Source organism: Balaenoptera physalus (assembly GCF_965194825.1).
Source record: "Balaenoptera physalus genome assembly, chromosome: 3".
NCBI classification, from domain to species: Eukaryota; Metazoa; Chordata; class Mammalia; order Artiodactyla; family Balaenopteridae; genus Balaenoptera; species Balaenoptera physalus.
This window is the reverse complement of record NC_138890.1, coordinates 17,120,055-17,142,487: the sequence shown is the minus strand read 5'-3', so window position 1 is coordinate 17,142,487 and position 22,433 is coordinate 17,120,055. Positions and strand designations below refer to the sequence as shown.

Sequence of the window (22,433 nt, the reverse complement as noted above, 5' to 3'; positions counted from 1 at the left end):
GAACCAACATCTCTTCTTTTGCTGTGTGTGCTGAGGACAATTTTCTGAGATTATAATTTTTTTTTATTATTATTATTAGTGTTCACCAGTTATACGTGTTTTGCTGTGGAGTGGGTCTGCAGAGCTCCTCATGCTGCTAGCCCAGAAGTGGACCCTCTCAACCTTGTTTCTGAACTAAGCCTGATGCCTGTGGTTCTCAAACCTGAAGGTGTTGGAAGAGGCTTAAAACCCCTGCCATCTGACGATTGGATTGTTTTGCATTGATGTGAATATCATGGGGTGAGAAATGGGAGATGACAAGGGAGCCTTCTCTCTATGAAGCCCCACAAGGCTTTGTAGACTTGTTTTGGAGAAATACCAGCCTCATTCCAACATTGGATGGACATTCAACATAGCTGTGGATGCCGATGAACCTCCCAGCATTATTTGCAAAAATATACGATGGTTCTTTAGTCTTGGTTACAAAATCTTTTAAAGGGCACAAGAAGAATTCTTCCAGAGACGTGAGTTCCCAGGGAGAGGTAGAGCCTTTTCGCACTAGGTAATTTCTGCAGGTGACTAATATTTTGCAAGCAAAATAGCTATTTATTTCAAATGCTCAACATTTACAATATTCCATTGTATGATAGCATTTTATCAGATGTTAACAGAATCAAAGCTTGAAATACTAACTTGAATTTTTAAATGGATATAAAGGATGGCTGTGGGTGTGCAAGTAACATGATCAATACATGTAACTTTATGGTATTATTTTTTCACATGTGTTAAATAAGTGTATCCTCAGTAAAGTTTTCTTGTTACTATTACAATGCCCCTTAAGATTTTAGAAGTAGATGGATCCAGGGGTGTTTTCCAACAACTATAACTCATTCTCCCATTCTCAGTGGATACGAGCTGGATGTCCAACAATTTGACTCAATTCTGACACTAACTACCTGGAGATAGCGTCAGACCCCACAGGTTAAGGGCTCAGTCGCACAAGGCCACCCCCATTTCAGATGCCAATCACAAGTCCAGAGCCACCCACACTTCTGACCTACTGGCTATACATCAGGGTTCCCACGACCCCCTTCTCAGGTTCAGTCATTTGCTAGAATTGTTCACAGAACTCAGGAAACACTATGTATTTTTACTGGTTTATTATTTAATAAAGGAGATCAAAGGAGGTGTGATCAATTATTAACTCCATTTCCAGCCTCTCTTTCTTCTCTGGAGAATGGGGGTGGAGTGGGGTTGAAGATTTCAAGCTTCTAATCATGGCTTGATTTTTCTGGTGACCAGCCTCCATCCAGGAACCATCCAGGAGCCCACCAAGAGTCACCTCATTAGAACAAAAGACACTCCTATCACCTGGGAAATTCCAAGGGATATAGGAGCTCAGTGTCAGGACCCAGGGACAAAGACCAGATATATATTTCTCATTATGCCACAGGCCCTGAACTGTTTTAGCTACCCAGCTGCCCAGTACCTGACCGTGAGCTCTCTGACAAGGCTTGGTGTTGTGAGGACTTGGTTCTCAGTAAGATTCAGCAATTGCCTCTGAGTCTACCAAATTAAAGTTGTTTAATCCATTAAGAATCTTTTTATGAAATTCTTTGTCATGAGGATGTGAAAACTACAATTTTGAGCATGCAGGTGTGGCCTTTCCAATAACTGCTTCTGTAGTTGGTGTCTTATTTCAGGTTGCTATAGCCAAATACCATAGACTGGGTGGCTTATAAACAACAGACATATATTTCTCACAGTTCTGGAGGCTGGAAGTCTGAGATCAAAGTCCTGGCAGTTTCGGTGTCTCGTGAGAGCTTGCTTCCTGGTTTATAGGTGGCCAACCTCTTACTATGTCCTCCTGTGGTGGAAGGGGCAAGGGAGCTCTCTGGGGTCTCTTTCATAAGGACACTAATCACATTCCTGAGGGCTCCACCCTCATGACCTAATCACCTCCCAAAAGCCTCACCTCCTAATATCAACACACTGGGGGTTAGATTTCAGCATATGAATTTTGGGGGGACACAAACGTTTAGTCTGTGGCAGCTGGTTTAGCTCCCAGTGTCATGCTGTGCTGCCCCTAATTGATGGAACAACATTTAGTCTAAAACCAGCCCCCTCTGAGAGTCCATTAGGTCTGCACTGTGGGCTCAGAGCTCTCTCAGATTCCTTCTGGAATAAAGGGATCTCTAAATTTGTTCCTGCCTGGGTTGCCAATGAAGAAAGGCACCAAATTGCTTGTCCCAAACACACATCTGTTTGAATGGGAGTGGGCACAGCTGACTCCCCATATGGGAGGGCCAGCCTTCAGGGTGAGACTGAAGGTCAGGCCCCCCTGCAGGTGAAGGTCCATTTCTTCACTCATGAGGCCACCAGACTATCTTAGGAGGGAGGCTGAGGCTGTGACTTTGCTTTCTTTGGGTTTGGCTCAGGTAGGATTTTAAAATTAAGCCAACACTTTCCCTGCACACTTGTGATATGCTAGAGATAAACATATAAGACTGCATTCAGAAAATATGCGTGATTTTAAAAGGCCTTTGCCAATGCCTTCAGCTAAGACAGTATATAACTGGTGTTGAGAGATGTGTGTGCATTGCCTTGGTGGGGCAGAAGAGCTTATAGCCTGCACCTGAGAAGCAGATGCAAAATCAAGGTGCACTTCCTTAAGGAGGGTCTGTCCTGGGGCATTAGGGTTCCCAGTGTCTCTGCCTTCGAGTGTCTGTTCCACATCTGTCCCTGTCTTTCCTTTCATATAAAAGCTTTGCAGAATTCTGACCACAGAATAACCCCTGCATTATGTCAGTTTTCTTCTAAACCTCGGCCAGAAGTACCCAGATGTAGACCGGATGTAAGCATTTGAATGATGTGGCCTCTGTTTTGCCTGATGGGCATGGAGCCTTCATTGTTACAAACACCTGCAATTCAATCTTATAGTGACAGAAGTGAGCTTGTATTTCATTTGGTCATTTTCCAAACAATTTACTTTGTTTGAGAAAGTAGAATTTCCTTTAGATTTCTCAATTCTGGCATTAATCAGCCTAAGTTTGTAATGGATGATTTTTTTTAAAAAAAATGGCGTCCAAAAATAAAAATGAGGAGGCTCCAAGCTTCGGTCTTGAAATGGAAACAAAAAGGATAACCCAGTTTTGAACTATGTTTAGGAGAATGAGAGGATTGGAATCAGAGATCTTTTCCACTGTAATAACATCTTATTGTTGTTGTATGAACGTTACGAAGTAGTCTGATGTGTATTACTACAGAGAGGAGCAGACCAGGGCAACATACGGAAAAAGACAGAGATCTTCTTATCTTTATGGTGCAAATTAACACACATTAATAACATTGTGAATAAGGTTCTATTTTCAAAAACTGAATTAGGTTGTTTACATAAGGGAAATGATTTTAGTTTTTGAGGTATCTATTGTCGATACTTTACTATATATCTATCAAGACTTTACTATCAATCTATCATGTCTGGTGTCTATTGTCAATACTTTACTGGGGGCAGAATCAAGTTTATTTGCTCCAAATAGATTTTATTTTGATCCTGAAATATTACTGGAGAAAGTTTACTTTGAAGTGGAATATCTGTGTTAAGGCTAGTTGAAATGAAAGCTGGTGTTTCCATTAAAACATTGCAGTGTCACTTTACAGAAAGCTTTATTTAGAATCTGCATTTCCCACCCCCTGGGACAGCTGGACTTTGTCTCTTGCGTGGTCTTGGTGGAGTGTCCACTCTGCTCCACTCTTGAGTCACCTTTGTGGGGGGGCTGTCAGTAAGGGGAGGGTGAGGAGACCTGCACCCCAGGGAACTCCCACAGCCACTCAGTTTCCTGGAACTCATTTTTGTCTTTCACTTCTTTTTTTTTTTTTTTTCTTTTTTTTTTGCCACACTGCGCAGCATGTGGGGTCTTAGTTCCCCGACCAGGGATCGAACCCTGCCCCCTGATGTGGAAGTGCAGAGTCTTAACCACTAGACTGCCAGGGAAGTCCTGTCTTTCACTTCTTTTTCTTGCAAAGGAATGCATGCTTGGTGTTCAAATTTTAAATAATGTACAAGTACGTCAGGTTAAAACTCCCCCACTTCTAATGATAACCACAGTTATCAATTTACCAAGAGTTTTCTGGATGTTTTTCTCAGTTCTTTTGTGGTTTCTGACCTTGGAACATGGGTGATGGTGGGCTCCGTTCCTGCCCTGGGCACGTATTTACTCCCTGGTGATTCTCGAGGCTTCTCCACTAAAAGTCAGTCTTACCTACACCGACCATGATGTCAAGCATGGTCCATTGTATTGTTTTCTCTGCTGTCAGTTCTCCTAACATCTTGGAAAGCTATCAATCACTGCGACAACCTTTTGTGGCTGTTGCTGAGGAAATCAGGTGCTTCATCTTCCAAATAACTGTGGTCTCTTGTGTAGCATTTTCTTGAAACCAAGTTTGGGCCTCACCATTTCTTGCACTGCACACGGTGCAATTTTGCGATAACCTCCTTTCAGTAGCACTTGTCTTGTCTCTTGGGTTTTGTAGCCGCCTTGCCGTGGGCCTGGCCCCTGGGCACTTGGGGTCCTTGGACTGGAGAAAGCAGTCCCTTATCTTGGGGCTCACTGTGGTCCTGGCAGGGACGCTAAGCTCAGGCCTGGAGGTGACTGGCACACATCCTGGAACGAGGTCCCCAGGTGGGGACCAGGACAATTCCAGCCTTGGCATGGGGTGTGCGCTCAGATCCAAAAGGAGACAGTCCACCATGTGGATGGGAAGACAAATGGGGTGCTGATAAGCCCCTCACCCCTTTGGTCTCTCTCCTCTGGATGTGAGTGCCCCTGGAGCTCTGGCCTTGCCTCTCACAGTGCCAGCTCTCCTCGTCCCCGGGGGCCCACAGACGCCTTCTCCCAGAGGCCTGTCCAGTCCAGTATGCCCAGAGCCAGCTCCCTCTTCTTGGTGCCCGCCACTTCCACCTGATGAGCGAGGCCATCACCTGTGCAGAGCCAGGCCCAGTCGCTAGCCTCTCCCGCTGCCGGTCTGCACAGCCGGTGGTCAGCAGTCAGCCCAGGATATCCCTTGGGTTCCTCTCTTCCTCCTGGCCCCTCAACCCCGGGCCCCCTTCTAGTCCTGCCATGGGGAGGACATCCTGGAGCTGTTTCCGGGGTCTGCACTTCTGAGCTCAGGGTCCCAAAGGTCCTGTGGGCAGACGAAGGCCCCGGGAGGTCTCTGCAGGTCCTGCGATCCTCACCTAGGCTGTCCTGCCTGGCAGAGTCTCCCTCCCTTGTGTTTCTGGCACGTTCTTCTCCCCTGCTTAGCTCTGGCCTCAGCTCCTCTCTGACCCTCCACCTGCCCCTCCTCCCCCTCCCTCAGCTTCCAGCTGTAGATTTAGCCTCTTGTGGCCAAGGGGAGGTGGTGGGCACACCAGGAACCAACAGAGGCTCGGGGAAATGCGAGCTCCTGACTTTGGATTGTTTTTTTCTTCTCATTTGATTACTTAATTTATTTACTGACATTATGTTTTTTAGAGTTAGCCCAGTGGATACAATTCCAGTTCATTTTTTAAACTGATGTGTAGCACACATTGCCCAATGACACAATCATTTCTTTATCCGTTATAATATAGGTGGGCATTTAGGTTCTTTCCAAAGTTTCTCCACTAAAAGCAATAGTATGATTTAAAAACCCTTATCTACCTACATACGTGCAGAATTTTCACCTGGTCATCTCTCTTCAAACTTTTTGCTTTTGCATCCCCACCCCCAGCCCCCCGCCAAGGAATTTTTAACCATTTACACATTTTTCAAAACCAAACTCCAGACTTTATTTGGATTTCATCAGCTTTCCCATTAATGTCCCCTTTTTGTTCCAGGATGTTATGCAGGCTGTGGTGATACACTGAATTGTTACATCTCTCTGGTCTTACAGGCTGTTTGTCATTTATTCTCAGGAGAAACTTGGTTAATAAGCACTGTCACTGTATAAACATAAGCAAATCATTCTAACTTCTCTGAGCCTCAGGTCTCTCTGCAGTAAAATTTTAAAAACACCATTTTGGGGAAGATCCAATAAACTCTTGATATGAAACCCTGCAAAGTGTTATTGTGTGTTTGTTTTCCATATGGGAGTTTGCATTTCCTTCATCTGTGTTATTCACAAGGTGGTCAAGCATTTAAAACATTCAGAAGGGAAATAAAACCCTCTTTCTCCCCAGAATATACAACTTCATCTTCACAACTGCACTGCAACCACAGACTTTTGACATGATCACACAGGACTTGTACATGATAACATTTGAGACACCCTGGGGGACCCACTTGGTTTTGCATTTACTCTACTCATGGGAATGTTAGCACAAGGGTCTCAGGCCAGGTAGACAAGATAGATAGGGCCCAAGACCCTTGAAGCCTGTGGCCCCCCAGATTGACAGGTGGGTGACTCATTGTCCAAGATGACCTGGTGGGTGATGTTATCCACTCTCCCAGCCAAGGATGATGAGAGTGGACGATGCAGTTTCCATGGGGTGCAGCAAGTATGTGGATTGTTGAAAAATACATCGGTTGGGCACTAGGCACCTTCTCTGCAGAGATGGAGAACACCCAGGAGAGCTGACATCTTTCAAGTGCACAGTGATGTGTGGGTCCATTGGCTGTAGCTGGTGACCTGGGATCTGTCTGCAAGCAGAGTGGAGTCGGGCTGGTCCTAAGAGCAGCTGAGGCATGGAGGTGGATCACAGGTCAGGGAGGGAGGACAGAAGAGGAGGGTGAGCTGTGGAGGACCACAGGCAGGGAGGGGGATGGAAGGGGATGATGAATGGGGTTAGATGAAGTTATGGGGTTGGCCCCCATGGTGGGATTATTGCCTTTATGAGAAGAGGAAGAGACATCAGAGCTCACTCTCTCCACCAAGTTGGGACACAGAGACAATGTGCCATCTGTTTACCAGAAAGAAATTCTGTTAGCCAACACGGAACCTGCCAATACCTTCATGTCGAACTTGCAGCCCCTAGAACTCTAAAATAAATGTCCGTGCTTAAGTCCCCCAGTCTGTGGTCTTTGTTTTGGTGGCCTGAGCTGACTGAGACTTTGGGTAGCTCAGGTACTGGTCTGTGCTCAGAGCCTGGGTTTTCCCACAGGACACAGGTCTGGGCGTAGAGGGCATAGATGGGGTGAGGACGTGGCTCAGCCCCCAGGCTGCGGGTACCGGGCTGGAACATTATGCCCTGGTGCTGGCTCAGGAGCGGGGGGTGATGGTGGGCAGAGAGCAGCTCCCCCACCGCCTAACCCTGGTGGGTCAGCCTCTTCCCAAGAGAGGCCCCAGGACTCCTACCAGATGGTCTTCTCTGGCTCCCCATTAGGTCCCTGTTAAGCGAAGCCCACCTTCTCTCCTCGGTGGGCCCAGCATCCCATTCACCCTTGTCCCCGCGCCGGAGTCGTGGGGATGGGGGACAGCCATCCTGGGGCATGAAGCATCATGTGCCACCCACAACACCTGCCCCTGTCCTGCCTGCCCACCCCTTGGGGCTGGGTCCCTAGTCCCTGGGAAGTGAAGGTCTCAGGATGGGGTGTCAGGGACCCTCACTCCCATGTAAAGATGCCATGGACACCCAGCCAGGCCAGGTGCTGCCAGGAGTGACCAGGGATAAAGAACCCACCCCAGTCGCGTGTTTGGTTAGGGTGGAGGGGCGCCGACCCTTGGGCACCTGTGCGGGGCTCCTAGCTGCTTGCCTCTACCACGAGGCTGCAGGACTCTCAGGTGACTGGTCATCTTGGGGTGGTTCTGTGCCCCTCTGGGGGATGGTCCTGGGTGCCCCTGGGGGTGGTAATGGATCCCCCATTCTCCTTCCCTCCCTGCACTCCAGGATGCTGGTCTGAGCAGGGATCCTCACGAGTTGGGGCCCCTGCCCCAGCCCCACCATTACTGGAACACACAGGCCTCCTCCCCCAGCCGCCCCAAGCCTCTGCCCTTTGCCTCCCTGGGGCCAGGGGTGAAACCAAATCTGGAGCAGTGACACCCAGGCTATTTCGGAGCTGGGCTGGGCGGGCTGGCAGGGGTGGGGGCGGGGTGGGGGCGGGCCCAGTCTCCTTCAGCTGATAGCACCCGCCTGTCCTTTTGTCCCTGTCCAGTTTGAGGACCGGCAGGAGTGAGGGCTGCTGGGCGGGAGCTTTGTCGGTCCTGGGCCCTCGGAGGGAGGTGAGACCCAGCAGCCCCTGCCCCAGCATCTGAGCGCCTTGCCTGGGTGCTGCCCAGTGCCCCTGGTAGAGACAGGTGAGGAGGCAGAGAGCAGACGGGGTGGGGGGCCATCCAGTGCCCCTGAGGATGGCTCTGCTGAAGGTCACGGCTCCGGGGGATGGAGGGACCTGGGGTAGGGTTTCAGCCAGGCGGTGCTGCCCCTGGGGTTGGGGCCATGGATTCCAACCCCTGCCCCATTGGTGAGCTGAGCCAGACCCTCATGTGGGGAGGGAGCAGCTGGGGGAGGGGGGGGCCGTCAGAAGCACCCACCTCCTCCTTTGCCCAGTGTCCTGAGGGTCTGGCTGGCCCTGCCCCCAGCTCTGTTGAGATGGATGCCCGCTGACAGCTGGGGCTATTTTGGGCCTGTTGGCTCAGCGGAGGGGACAGCCAGAGGGCCAGTGACACCTGACTCCAGGAAAGAATTTCCCCTGGGGTTCAGGAAGCTGGAAGGCCCAGGGGTCTCAGGGGAAGGTACAGTCTGCGGGAGCTGCCCTTTGAAGTCTTTTCTGGAAGGGTGTGGGGGCCACAGGGTTGGGGGAAAGCTGGGGGGACAGGGCTTCTGGGAGGGGGCCGCCCAAGGTTCTGCTGTGAGGCTGTGAGCCACTTCTCACTCTGGACTCATCTGGAAAATGGCCCAAGACCCACAAGGACCCCAAGTTCTGGAAAAGCAAGTGTGGAGGGGCTGTGGGTGTGGCATGGGTCAGCCATAAGGCTCCCTGGCAGGCTTGCAAGGGGGGAGGGTCCTGGCCTCAGAGTGAAGGTCCTGCCAGTGCCAAGCTGGGGCCTCCAAGGGGCTAAGGAGCCCGAGCGGGGTCCACAGGGAACTGCCTTCCCAGGTGGGCATCTGTGAGAGGAAGGGGCTTCCTTGAGAAGCTGGGGTTGAGGTCCTGGCCCAGTCTCTCCTCCTGAAACTCCTGTTCTGCCCTTGTGGCTGCAGCTCCAGTAGCCCCAGCCCCCAACATGGCAGGGGGAGGAGGAGGACAGTGCAGGTGACCCTGTGCCCAGAGGGGCCTTGGGTGGTCGCCGCCCCACACTCAGCTTGGATGAAGGCGGCTCCAGAGTCCTGGGGCATACCTTGGGGTGCCTTGGCCCTGCTGCCCAGTGGGGGTGCCTGCCTGGTATGGGTGTCAAGGGGTGTCTTGTCTGGGTGAGCCCCCTTAGACCTCCATGGGTCTGCCGCAATGAAGGTGGGGCATATAGGCCCTAGACAGGGAACGCATCCCCGGTGGCTTTAGAGGTTCTAGGGGTCTGTGCCCACCCTTCTGCACCTGCTGAGAGCTGGCTCCCCCTAAGCATGTGCAGAGATGAGACCTCCCTCCCCATCCCTGTCCTCCTGGGCCCCAGAGGCTGCCAGCTGTGGAACTGGCTCCCTGCCCCCTGCACATACTCGCTTATGAGCTCAGAGCAGTTGTCTCCCACAGCTGCTCTGGGTGTGGCAGGGGGAGGATGCCATGTCCTTCCTTGGGGAACCCACAGAGCTACTGTGTAATTCAGGAGGCGGTGGTGTGCTGGGAAGAGCCCAGAACTCAGGGCCCTGGGGAACTGGTGTCAAAGTAATCTTTCCACAGAGGGACACTGAGGCCCAGGAGGGTGTCCATGGAGGCGGGTGGCCACCTGCCCAGGTCCTTCCCAGGCCAAGAGCCCAGCCAGACCATGGGGGAGCTGGGGGCGGGGCAGAGGTGCTGACTGCACAGTGAGTCAGCAGGATGGTCCCAGCTCACCTCCTTGAGGGGGATTAAGGAGATTAGGTCCTAAATCACAGGATGGGGAGCTGGAGGGCCTGGGGACATTGCCCCGTTTGTCCCATGGTGGGCAGCCCATGCTGATGGCCAGCCCATGCTGATGGCCCGGCTCCTGGGGTGAAGAGAGTCAAGTCACTTGGGGACAGCCCAGGGCCCAGTGGGGTCCATTTGTGCTGGCTCTCTTTACAGAAGCCCCTGTGTAGGCAAGGCCCAGTTTCACCTCACCCACCTGTGCTGGGGGCCAGCAGTGCCCAACCTGGAGTGGGCAGAGGCCAGAGTCAGCCTGGGGTCTTTGGCATTGATGGTGCCAGCCCCATCCCTGCAAGGGGTCCAGTCGGCAGAGCCACAGCCAGTGGAGCCTCAGCTAAGATCTGCAGAGTGACTACGTTACCTGCAGGAACCCCATTTGGGCCTGGCTAGCCGGCCTGCCCATTCCCAGCCTGGAACTCCTTGGGTCTTCCTGGGGGATTCTCCGATTGTCCTCCACAGACACACCATTGACTGACTGCCCCTGACCCTCCCCATTCCAATTCCCGGGGGAAGGAGGCAGGCACTCAGGGCGAGGGGGCGTGGGCAGCCCTGTGTGCTGGAGGAGCCCCCACCCCCCAAGCTGCAGGAGTTCCATTTTTTGCTCATTGATGAGCACACCCCCTCAGGGGTCCAGGGGAGGTGGGGGGGATCCCAGGAGAGGTGAGATGTGACCCGGCCCAGGACAGCTTCAGGCGGGACAGGCCCTGTGTACAGGGCTCTCTGTTGTGGAATGCCCAGTGAGGAGGGCTAGGCAGCTGTGCACACAGCCTGCAGTGGAGCCCAAACGCTTGGGTGGGGGAAGTCACTGAGGTGGGAGGATGGGGAGCAAAGGGGGCATGCCAAGCAGAGGGCTCGGACGAGAGTCTGCTGGGGTGCAGAACCTGTGAGCTCTGGTGTGCCTTAGAGAGAGGGGACAGGCCAGTAGTGGGCACTTACTGTGAGCTTCCACAGCCAGGCCCTGTCAGAGTGCAGAGAGTGGCCTCTCTGTGACTGGGGGAGACTAGGTAGGTTGGAGTTTCAGACTCTAGGAAGCAACAGTGTGTGTGGCGGGGACAGGACACCTGCTGGCAGTTGGAGTGGCCCAGGAGGGACAGGGAAGGAAGGTCTTTGTGATGAGGTGCAGCGTGGCAGATGCCACACAGGGAGGAGGGCAAGCTTGGTGCTGGTGTGGTGTTTTGGGACAGGTGCTCAGCTGGACCTTGAGTTGGGGCAGCAGGCCTGGCGCTGGGACGAGAGGGAGGAGACGCTCCTGCCAATGAAAAAGAGTCCATTTGGGGGGTGGGGGTGGGGCCAGACCCCAAATGCCCAGAAAGAGGCAAGTCGGCACTTCTGGACCACCATACCATCTGGTGATGCCACCTGCAGGGATGGGGTGTGTCGGGGGAGACGGCACCCGGATGGGGAAGAGGGGCCATGTGGAGGGCTTTACCCTGGATTAAGCTGGATTTTCCAGGACGGGTGAAATGGCCACGTGGGGAAAAGGAGGGGGGCTCTGAGCACAGCAGAGTCTCATCCCCACTCTGCCCTTCCCCCTCACCCCACTCGCAGGTTCCCCCGCCTCCCCCCACCCCCACCCCCATGGATCACTCCTCGTTCAGCGGTGCACCTCGCTTCCTAACGCGGCCCAAGGCCTTCGTGGTGTCGGTGGGCAAAGATGCCACGCTGAGCTGCCAGATCGTGGGCAACCCCACGCCGCAGGTCAGCTGGGAGAAGGACCTGCAGCAGGTGGAGGCGGGCACTCGCTTCCGCCTAGCCCAGGACGGCGACCTGTACCGCCTCACCATCTTGGACCTGGCGCTGGGCGACAGCGGGCAGTATGTATGCCGTGCGCGCAACGCCATCGGCGAAGCCTTCGCGGCGGTCGGCCTGCAGGTGGACGCCGAGGCAGCGTGCGCCGAGCAGGCACCCCATTTTCTGCTGCGGCCCACATCCATCCGCGTGCGCGAGGGAGCCGAGGCCACCTTCCGCTGCCGCGTGCGCGGTTCGCCGCCCATGTCTGTGAGCTGGGACAAGGATGGGCGGCGCCTGGGCGCGCTGCAAGCTCCCCGAGTGCGCGTGGAGGCGAGCGGCGAGGCGAGCGCGCTGCGCATCCTGGCCGCGCAGCCGCGCGACAGCGGCACGTACACGGTGCACGCGGAGAACCCGCTGGGCGCCGCTAGCGCCGCCGCCGGGCTTTTGGTGGACACGGAAGCAGACACAGCCGGCCAGCCCGGGGCCTCCACAGCCATGCTCCTGGCGCACCTGCAGCTGCGGCGCGAGGCCATGCGCACTGAGGGCGCCCCGGCCTCGCCGCCCAGGGCCAGCACGCGCACCTGCACGGTGACTGAGGGCAAGCACGCGCGCCTCAGCTGCTTCGTGATGGGTGTGCCCAAGCCTGAGATAGTGTGGAAGAAGGATGGGCAGCTGGTGGCCGAGGGCCGGCGACATGTGGTATACGAGGACGCGCAGGAGAACTTCGTGCTCAAGATCCTCTTCTGCAAGCAGTCAGACTGTGGCCTCTATACTTGCACGGCGTCCAACCTCGTGGGCCAGACCTACAGCTCCGTGCTAGTCGTCGTGCGAGGTGAGCTCCTGGCGCCGGGCGCAAGGTCACTGTGCGCAGTGAGCACAGGCAGAGGCTCCTCCCCAGGCCTCCTGTCTTTTCCTTCCAGCGGCGGCTGCTGCTGCCATCTCCCCACCCTGTGCCTGTCTGGTAGAGGAATCCGTGGTTGGAGGTCTTGGCAGCTCTCGCTGTTCTGTTCCATTGTCTTTGTGAGAGTAACACGAGTATACAACAAAGTGCTTTGTCACTAACACCCCCTCCCTCTGGGAGATGGTCAAGGTGCCCAGTGGCTGAGCCTGCTCTCTCCAGGCTGAGGGTGACCCAGGCTCTCCACCCATCCTACAGGATGCTAAGGGGGTCTCCCTGGCAGAGCTGGAAGTAGGGCAGGAGCAAGGACAAACCTTGTGCTGTCAGAGGCCTCAGGCTGGGGCTGCACCAGGGTGCAGCTTGAAGGTGGTTCTGGGTCAGTTTGCAGGCTCATGTCCAGGTCTGGGGGCTCCCCCAGGGCACCGGGGCAGCTGTAGGCAACACCATCAGAATTTGCTGGAGGGCTGTTTACTCTTGTTTCCTAAGACCAGCCTCTTGAAGTGGTTGGAGTCCCACCTCCACTTTTTACCAGCTGTAGGATCTCCAGCAGGGCGCTCAACCTTCGTGTGCGTGCCTCAGTTTCCTTGTTTTTCGCACGGAAGTGCGCTCCTGGAGTTGAGCAATTTCGCAGGCCAGTACTTGTCCAGTGGCCTCACTGCTGTGTGAACCCAACCCATCCTGCCTGTCCAGGACCAGCTTAGAGGCCTGCTCAATGGGGCTGCTTGCTGTGGCTTCACCTGCCTCATTTCTCCTTTTCTCTTCCAGACTTCTCCTTATATTTTTTTTGGGGGGGGCTCTTTCCTTTAAGTTCTGTTCCCTCTCCTCTGTCCTCCCTCCTTTTCTATACCCCTACCTCCCTCTGTCCCCTCCTTACAGCTCCTCTGCCCTCCCACCCACCACCCTCTGCCCCCAAAGCCCCTCCAACACCTGTCCTGGCTCCCTGCCCCCACCCCAGCCTTACACCTCCCTTACCCTGCCCCCCTCCTTCCCCTCACCCTCCTCCTCGCCCCCTGACCGCCCCCTCCGTCACCCCTCCTGTCTGCCCCTCTTCCCTCTCCTCGCCCCACTCACCTGAGCTCTTTTTCCGCAGAGCCCATGGTGCCCTTCAGAAAGCGGCTGCAGGACCTGGAGGTGCCAGAGAAAGCGTCGGCCACGTTCCAGTGTGAGGTGCCGCTGCCGCCCATGGAGTCTGCGTGGTATAAGGAGGAGACGCGGCTGTGGGCCAATGCCAAGTACCTCATCGAGGAGGCAGGCGCTGAGCGCCGACTGACCGTGCTCAATGTCACCTCCGATGACGATGCCGTGTACATCTGCGAGACGGCGGAGGGCAGTCGCACGGTGGCCGAGCTGGCGGTGCGAGGTGGGTGGGCAGGGGGCCCAGAGACTGGGCAAGGTCTGGGTCTCACAGGAGCTGGGCAAGTGGCGTAGGTAGTGGGCGGGTGGGGTGGGCAGGACCCTGGTACGAGGGGTGCGTCGGGGAGGGGTGGGGTGGGCACTCGGGGGACAGGGGCGGGAAGGAGGTAGGGGTGGGACAGGCCTACAGGGGTCTCTCTGATCAGCTGCAGCCCTTACCCCTCCCCTTCCCCACTGCTCCTCTGCCCACCCCAGGCAACCTCCTTCGAAAGCTCCCGAGGAAGACAGCTGGGCGAATGGGAGACACGGCCATGTTCTGTGTGGAGCTGGCCAAGCCAGAGGGCCCCATCCACTGGCTGTGGAACCAGCAGGAGGTGGTGGCGGGGGGTCGAGTGGCCATTACTGCCGAAGGCACGTGCCACACGCTGACCATCTCCCAGTGCAGCCTGGACGATGCGGGTGAGGTGGCCTTTGTGGCCGGGGACTGCCGGACGTCCACCCAGTTCTGCGTGTCAGGTAAGGGCCTAGGGAGTACCTGTCAGACAGAGGGTGCCTCTTCCCTGCCCACAGTCCACTGGGCCCTGCTCTGAGTTGTCGCCTGTTGCGGGGAGCGTGCGGGGCAGGGAATGCCTAGGTTGTAGCTCTGGTTCTTTGGGGCTCATGGCTTGTTTGACACCCGCCTCCACTATGGTCACACTAGGCATCTGCAAAGTAGGAGTCCTGGTGGCCCCCGACCTTGTGAACCAGATTAGAAAGTGCAGGTTGTTCTAGAAACACAGCGTGTAGGAGGTTACATTGCGGGTGTGTCCTCTTTCTGTGGCCTTTGGTGTCGAGATTGGCTCCCCCAGGGTCAGCCCTTTGCTGGGGACAGGGGCCCTGCACGTGGGTCTCAGCTCCCTTGGAAGGATCATTGTGCCTTGCCTCAACCATCATCCAGCCCAAGATCCCAATGCATAGATGGGGTCAAGGCTGAGGACTGGAAAGAGTTCCTTTCCAGGCCACGTGGACAGCTCAGGGTGGCCCCTGAGGCCCGGGCACTCTTTCCACTGCAAACAGAGAAATGGCCACAGAGCTGAGACTGGGGTTATGGGCTCACAATGTCCTCTTGGGCTGGCAGTCCCCTTGGGCTGAGACCATTTCAGACCACCAGGGCAGTGCCCCCGGGGAGGGCTGGGAATTCTGTGACAACCCCTTTATCCTACTGTGACCTTGGATCCAGGGCTTGGGGAGGGGGCTCTCAGTTGGTGACATGGGCCCATGCTCTGCTCAGCCCCCAGAAGGCCGCCCCTGCATGCTCCTGAGGCCCCTGTGGTGAAGGCCAGGACAGAGAGCTCCGTGACCCTTGGCTGGTCCCCACCACCCCATGGGGACCGTCCTGTTGCTATCGATGGCTACCTTGTGGAGAAGAAGAGAATGGGCACCCACCCCTGGAGCCGGTGCCATGAAGACAAGTGGGTGGCCACGCCTGAGCTGACTGTGGCTGGCGTGGCTGAGGAGGGGGAATTCGAGTTCAGGGTGTCAGCTGTGAACAGATTTGGCCAGAGCCCCTACCTCGAGTTCCCGGGAACTGTACACCTGGGTAAGTGTGGAAGGTTCTGTTCTCCCCGGCACCCTGGTGACAACCTGTGGGGCCATCTGCCCCTGAATCACCCAAACCCAGAGTGTGGCCCAGCCTTGGAGAGGCCAGAGTGACTCATGGGTCCTCTTTACGATAGGGGGGTGGGCCCAGGGTCCTGATGCTATTGAAGACTTTTTTGTAGGAAGGCCAGGGGACCCCAAGACAGGACTCGAGCCCCGCAGGAACCTATCTGTATCCACCAGCCCCGGGGCACTGGGCTACACAGCTGCCCCACCACACTGGGTTTGTGGGATCTGAAGGGGATCTCGGGTGGCTGTAACTTGTCCTCACTCCACCCTGCGTCTGACTTTCACTCGTGGTCTCCATGTGCTTGTTCAGTGGACTTCCTAGAGCAGGGGTTATTTGGGCCCAGGCATTGGGGGAGAGGAGGGCAGGAGCCCAGCTCCTTCCTGAAGCCCCCATCCCACAGCCCCCCAGCTGGCTGTGAAAACACCTCTGAAGGCGGTAGAGGCAGTGGAAGGCGGCGAGGTGACCTTCTCTGTGGACCTCACTACGGCCTCAGCAGGGGAGTGGTTCCTGGACGGGCAGGCCCTGAAGGCCAGCAGCGTGTATGTGATACACTGTGACGGCACCCGGCACACTCTCACCATTCGCTTGGTGCCTGTCAGCCTGCACGGGGCCGAGCTCAAGTTCGTGGCCAATGGTATCGAGAGCAGCATCCGCATGGAGGTCCGAGGTAGGGGGACCCCGTCCCATGACCCTGGGGCCCCTCTGAGCCCCGTTTCCTCTGGGAGTGGGGGTGGGATGGGGTCCCTGGGGTCTCAGGGCTCGGGAGATCTGTCGTTGCTCCTAGGGCAGGCGGGCTGCTGGATGCAGTGGGGCCAGGCGGTGGGGTGTGCAGGGTCACCGGGTGTGAGTGGAAGAGGGGCTAAAGTGTCCCCGATGGCGCCAAGCTTCAATTCTCTGTCTGTATGTCCCCCCTTCCCTTCCCCTTCTCCCCTCCTCCCTCTTTGTTGATTCCTTCTCCTACGCCACTTCTTTTCCTGTCTCTGCCTTTCTTGCCTCTCTGACCCCCCTCCACCATATCTGGCTCTTCCCCCTCTGTTGACTCTGCCTCGTTCCACTTCCCCCGTCCCCTTCCCCCTATCCACACGCTGCTGTCTACACCCCGCTCTGTCCACTCCTTCATCCCACTTCCCTCCCCCCACCCCCTTCCTCCGATCGCTCTCCCTCTGTCCACTTCCCCCTTCACCCACACCCACTTTGTCCACCTGTCTGTGACTTCCAGCGGCCCTGGGGCTGACGACCAAGTGTCCGGCAGCAGCAGTGGCAGCACGGGAGGTGCTGGCCCGGCTGCACGAGGAGGCCCAGCTCCTGGCCGAGTTATCGGACCAGGCTGCAGCTGTGACGTGGCTCAAGGACGGACACGCACTGTCTCCAGGCCCCAAGTATGAGGTGCAGGCGTCAGCCGGGCAGCGGGCACTGCTAGTGCGGGACGTGAAGCAAGAAGACGCAGGCCTGTATGAGTGTGTCAGCCACGGGGACCGCATCGCCTACCAACTATTGGTGCAAGGTGACACCAGTGTGTGTGTGTTCATGTCCTCCCTGGGCCGCCGCTGTAGCCAGGGCCGCGCATTCTGTCCTCCAGCTCTGGATAGGCTCTGGGGCACCTGGGTAGCAGGAGCTGCTGTTCTCTGTTCCCGTGGGGAGGGTGGGGGATCAGGGGCTCTGCCGACCCCCTGAGGAGGGTGGGGAGTCAGATAGGCTCAGGTGACCCTGTGGGGAGGGCAGGGGTGTGTGTGGTGCTCAGCCCACCCTATGGAGACAGTGAGGGGATGGGATGGAGTCAGGTGACCATGTGGGGAGGGCAGGAGTCTGGGCAGCTCTGCTGACCTTGTGAGGAGGGTAGGGGGTCAGGGCAGGCTCAGGTGACCCGTGAGGGTAGGGTGGGGAACCAGGGACCCTGCCAACCCCGTTGGGAGGGTGGGGGTCGGGGACTCTGCTCAGTAGGGGAGGAGCTTCCTATGAGTGGGTGGCACTTGGGTGGTTGAAAGTCAGCAGCTGAGGCTGGCCCTGTCTGTGAAGGGGCCTAGGTTTGGGCGAGGGCCAGTGTCGCCCATGATCCTGAAGCCCCGAGCACCTTCATCTGCTAGCTGCCTGGGCACGTGTGTGGTTAGGGCTCTGTCGGACCCCTGACCTGCCCATGTGCCCTTGTAGGCCTCACATCTTTTTTTGTGCAAGGACACGGCTGGTGGCTGTGTGGATGCCGTGGCTGGGGGCTCAGCCCACGTTGAATATGAAACCTCAGAGGCCCACGTGTGTGTACACTGGTACAAGGATGGCGTGGAGCTCGGTCACTCCTGCCAGCGCTTCTCACAGGAGGACATGGGCACACGGCACCGGCTGGTGGCTACCTCAGTCACTGTGCAGGATGAGGGCACCTACTTGTGCCAAGTGGGCGAGGACTCTGTGGACTTCTGGTCGTGTGTCTGTGGTTAGTGCACTGCCTCCCAGGTTTGGTGTGTGGGGAGCAGGTCTGGCTGCATCCAGCTGTGCAGCACTTGCAAGGCCAAGCTGTCTCTCCCTTCATTTCTTCTGAGAATACTTGGGGGTAGGGGCAGTTACTTCTGAATTTGGGTGAAGAAACTACCCACGAAACTAATATATATATATGGGTGAAGAATGCAGGCTTGGAAAATAAAAGATAAGAAGGAAATTTAAAGCCCTTGTCCTCTTTTTAAAGATGGGGAAATGAGGTAGAGCAGACCTAGAAAGTGCTGGAAGTGTCCTTGGAAGGTTAGATTTGGATCTTGGTGAATCTGAGGCCCTGGCTCTTTCTAGAAGCCATTGAGGTCTCTTGGCAGATTCTCCAAGTCCAGTTCTGCCCCATCTTGGCCCTCAGAAGGGTCTCTGCCATGCCGCCCAAGCCTCCTTCCATCTGAGCACAGGCACTGGGGCCGGGCTGCCCATCATGGAGCTCTGAGGCTGCTTCCCATCACACCCAGGAGGGGTTGGGGTACCTGGACCACCTGTGCCCATGGAGGGTTCCATGTGCAGCACCTGATCACAAAGGATCCTCGTGGGAGAGATCCGAGGCTGCCTGGGGTCTAGAGCAAAGCTCTGTCATGGCTCCAGGACTTGGGAAACCTCACCTTGGCAGAGCCTCTGCTGTGTATCCCTCCCTGTCACCAGAGCCCTCAGAGATGTTTGCCAAGGAGCAGCCAGCACTCAGGGAGGTACAGACCGAGGTGAGGGCCAGTGCCACACTGAGCTGTGAGGTGGCCCAGGCCCAGATGGAGGTGACATGGTACAAGGATGGGAAGAAGCTGAGTGTGAGCTCAAAAGTGTGCATGGAGGCCAAGGGCTGCACCCGGCAGCTGGTGGTGCAGCAGGTGGGGAATAGGGACGCAGGGGAGTACAGCTGTGAGGCCAGGGGCAGAAGGTCTCCTTCCGCCTGGGTATCACAGGTCAGTTGATGAAGCAGACCTTTGACCATTTCACAGGAACAGGCCTGTTTTCAGTGTGGGTGACGGCAGTGCTCAGCTGACTCATCAGGCCCATATCAGTTATACAAATAACCCCAGAACTTAGTGACCCAATGGAACGATCTGTGGGCAGGAATTCAAGCAGTGCTCAGCGTGGGTGGCTCATCTCCGCTCCACATGGTGTTGACTGGGACACTAGGATCCAGTCTGGCCTCATCTGTGTGTCTGATGTCCCAGTCAGGGGGCTGGCTGTGATGGCAGGCCTCTCTCTTCTAGTGATGTTGTCTGAGCTCATTCCTGTCTGGGACCATGCTGTTCTCTCCTCTGGGCCTATGCTCTCCATGTGACGTCTCATTCTCAAGGCCTCTTTCTCCATGTGGGTAGCCTGAGCTCCTTCATATTCTGGCTGGGTTCCCTTTAGGGATTAGGAGATGCTACAGGGTTTGTTAAGGTTTGTTTTCACCAGTCCCAGAATATTACATTCTGTGTGTTTTATTGCACAAAGCCAGACATAAGGCCAGCCTAGTTCCAAGGAGTTGGAGAAGTAGACCTCACTGTTGATGAGGAGTCCCCTGGTTAATTGGGGACAGTTTCTAACAATCTACCACAAGGACACAGGCTCTATCTGTCTAGATCTTTGCTTTCTTGAGCATAAGATAAAGATCTTTCTAATGCTTATTGCCTCATGGTCACAAGATGGCTTCCACAGTTCCAGCCATGATGTTCAAGGTGGGAAAAACATGTAAGGATTGTGTGTGTGTTTGTTTTTTTCCTTTTCACTGCTCTGCAGTAAATTATCACAAACTCAGTGGCTTAAAATAATGCCCATCTGTTAGTTCACAGTTCTATAGATTAGAATTCAAGATGTGGATTCTGGATTCTCTTATCAGGGTCTCAAGGGCTGGAATCCATGTGCCATCTGGCTGAGTTCTCTCAGGGCCCTTTTCCAAGCTCATCCAAGTTGTTGGCAGAATTCATTTCCTTGTGGTTCTGGGTCTAAGGCTATTTCCTGGCTGGCTGGCAGCCAGGGGCTGCTCTTAGGTCCTTTGCCACATGGCCCCTCATGTCCATTCACTCTTTTTTTTTTGTTTGTTTTAACATCTTTATTGGAGTATAATTGCTTTACAACGGTGTGTTAGTTTCTACTTTATAGCAAAGTGAATCAGTTATACATATACATATGTTCCCATATCTCTTCCCTCTTGCGTCTCCCTCCCTCCCACCCTCCCTATCCCACCCCTCTAGGTGGTCACAAAGCACCGAGCTGATCTCCCTGTGCTATGCGGCTGCTTCCCACTAGCTATCTATTTTACATTTGGTCGTGTATATATGTCCATGCCACTCTCTCACCTTGTCACATCTTACCCTTCCCCCTCCCCATATCCTCAAGTCCATTCTCTAGTAGGTCTGTGTCTTTATTCCCATCTTACCACTAGGTTCTTCATGACCTTTTTTTTTTTTTTCCCCTTAGATTCCATATATATGTGTTAGCATACTGTATTTGTTTTTCTCTTTCTGACTTGCTTCACTCTGTATGACAGACTCTAACTCCATCCACCTCACTACAAATACCTCAATTTCGTTTCTTTTTATGGCTGAGTAATATTCCATTGTATATATGTGCCACATCTTCTTTATCCATTCATCCGATGATGGACACTTAAGTTGCTTCCATGTCCTGGCTATTGTAAATAGAGCTGCAATGAACATTTTGGTACATGACTCTTTTTGAATTATGGTTTTCTCAGGGTATATGCCTAGTAGTGGGATTGGTGGGTCGTATGGTAGTTCTATTTTTAGTTTTTTAAGGAACCTCCATACTGTTCTCCGTAGTGGCTGTATCAATTTACATTCCCACCAACAGTGCAAGAGTGTTCCCTTTTCTCCACACCCTCTCCAGCATTTATTGTTTCTAGATTTTTTGATGATGGCCATTCTGACCGGTGTGAGATGATATCTCATTGTAGTTTTGATTTGCATTTCTCTAATGATTAGTGATGTTGAGCATTCTTTCATGTGTTTGTTGGCAATCTGTATATCTTCTTTGGAGAAATGTCTATTTAGGTCTTCTGCCCATTTTTGGATTGGGTTGTTTGTTTTTATGTTATTGAGCTGCATGAGCTGCTTGTAAATTTTGAAGATTAATCCTTTGTCAGTTGCTTCATTTGCAAATATTTTCTCCCATTCTGAGGGTTGTCTTTTGGTCTTGTTTATGGTTTCCTTTGCTGTGCAAAAGCTTTTAAGTTTCATTAGGTCCCATTTGTTTATTTTTGTTTCCATTTCTCTAGGAGTTGGGTCAAAAAGGATCTTTCTGTGATTTATGTCATAGAGTGTTCTGCCTATGTTTGATAGTGTCTGGCCTTACATTGAGGTCTTTAATCCATTTTGAGTTTATTTTTCTGTATGGTGTTAGGGAGTGTTCTAATTTCATTCTTTTACATGTAGTTGTCCAGTTTTCCCAGCACCACTTATTGAAGAGGCTGTCTTTTCTCCACTGTATATGCTTGCCTCCTTTATCAAAGATAAGGTGACCATATGTGCGTGGGTTTATCTCTGGGCTTTCTATCCTGTTCCATTGATCTATGTTTCTGGTTTTGTGCCAGTACCATACTGTCTTGATTACTGTAGCTTTGTAATAGAGTCTGAAGTCAGGGAGCCTGATTCCTCCAGCTCCATTTTTCGTTCTCAAGATTGCTTTGACTATTCAGGGTCTTTTGTGTTTCCAGACAAATTGTGAAATTTTTTGTTCTAGTTCTGTGAAAAATGCCAGTGGTAGTTTGATAGGGATTGCATTGAATCTGTAGATTGCTTTGGGTAATAGAGTCATTTTCACAATGCTGATTCTTCCAATCCAAGAACATGGTATATCTCTCCATCTATTTGTATCATCTTTAATTTCTTTCATCAGTGTCTTATAATTTTCTGCATACAGGTCTTTGTCTCCTTGGGTAGGTTTATTCCTAGATATTTTATTCTTTTTGTTACAATGGTAAACACGAGTGTTTTCTTAATTTCACTTTCAGATTCTTCATCATTAGTGTATAGGAATGCAAGAGATTTCTGTGCATTAATTTTATATCCTGCTACTTTACCAAATTCATTGATTAGCTCTAGTAGTTTTCTGGTAGCATCTTTAGGATTCTCTATGTATAGTATCATGTCATCTGCAAACAGTGACAGCTTCACTTCTTCTTTTCCGATTTGGATTCCTTTTATTTCTTTGTCTTCTCTGATTGCTGTGGCTAACACTTCCAAAACTATGTTGAATAATAGTGGTGAGAGTGGGCAACCTTGTCTTGTTCCTGATCTTAGTGGAAATGGTTTCAGTTTTTCACCATTGAGGACAATGTTGGCTGTGGGTTTGTCATATATGGCCTTTATTATGTTGAGGAAAGTTCCCTCTATGCCTACTTTCTGCA

The 22,433-nt window shown here is 53.8% G+C and overlaps 2 protein-coding genes across 5 annotated transcripts in view; both read left to right on the top strand.

Moving 5' to 3' along the window:
* Positions 1-5,773, top strand: part of IBA57 (iron-sulfur cluster assembly factor IBA57) — a 78,699-nt gene extending 72,926 nt beyond the window's left edge. For 3 of the 4 annotated variants that reach the window (XM_082455132.1, XM_082455133.1, XM_082455131.1), the window contains one exon: positions 80-5,773. In XM_082455132.1, coding sequence (XP_082311258.1) covers positions 80-178 — 99 coding nt within the window. In that variant the 3' untranslated portion in view covers positions 179-5,773. The remainder of the gene's footprint in view (positions 1-79) is intronic. The other variant, XR_014261836.1, reaches the window with a different exon arrangement.
* Positions 5,774-8,090: 2,317 nt separating this feature from the next.
* The window catches only part of OBSCN (obscurin, cytoskeletal calmodulin and titin-interacting RhoGEF), a 156,118-nt gene continuing 141,775 nt past the window's right edge, over positions 8,091-22,433 (top strand). Inside the window, exons 1-7 of the mRNA XM_082455093.1 lie at positions 8,091-8,232; positions 11,517-12,531; positions 13,688-13,957; positions 14,206-14,466; positions 15,221-15,529; positions 15,999-16,265; positions 16,818-17,102. Coding sequence (XP_082311219.1) covers positions 11,547-12,531; positions 13,688-13,957; positions 14,206-14,466; positions 15,221-15,529; positions 15,999-16,265; positions 16,818-17,102 — 2,377 coding nt within the window. The 5' untranslated portion in view covers positions 8,091-8,232; positions 11,517-11,546. The remainder of the gene's footprint in view (positions 8,233-11,516; positions 12,532-13,687; positions 13,958-14,205; positions 14,467-15,220; positions 15,530-15,998; positions 16,266-16,817; positions 17,103-22,433) is intronic.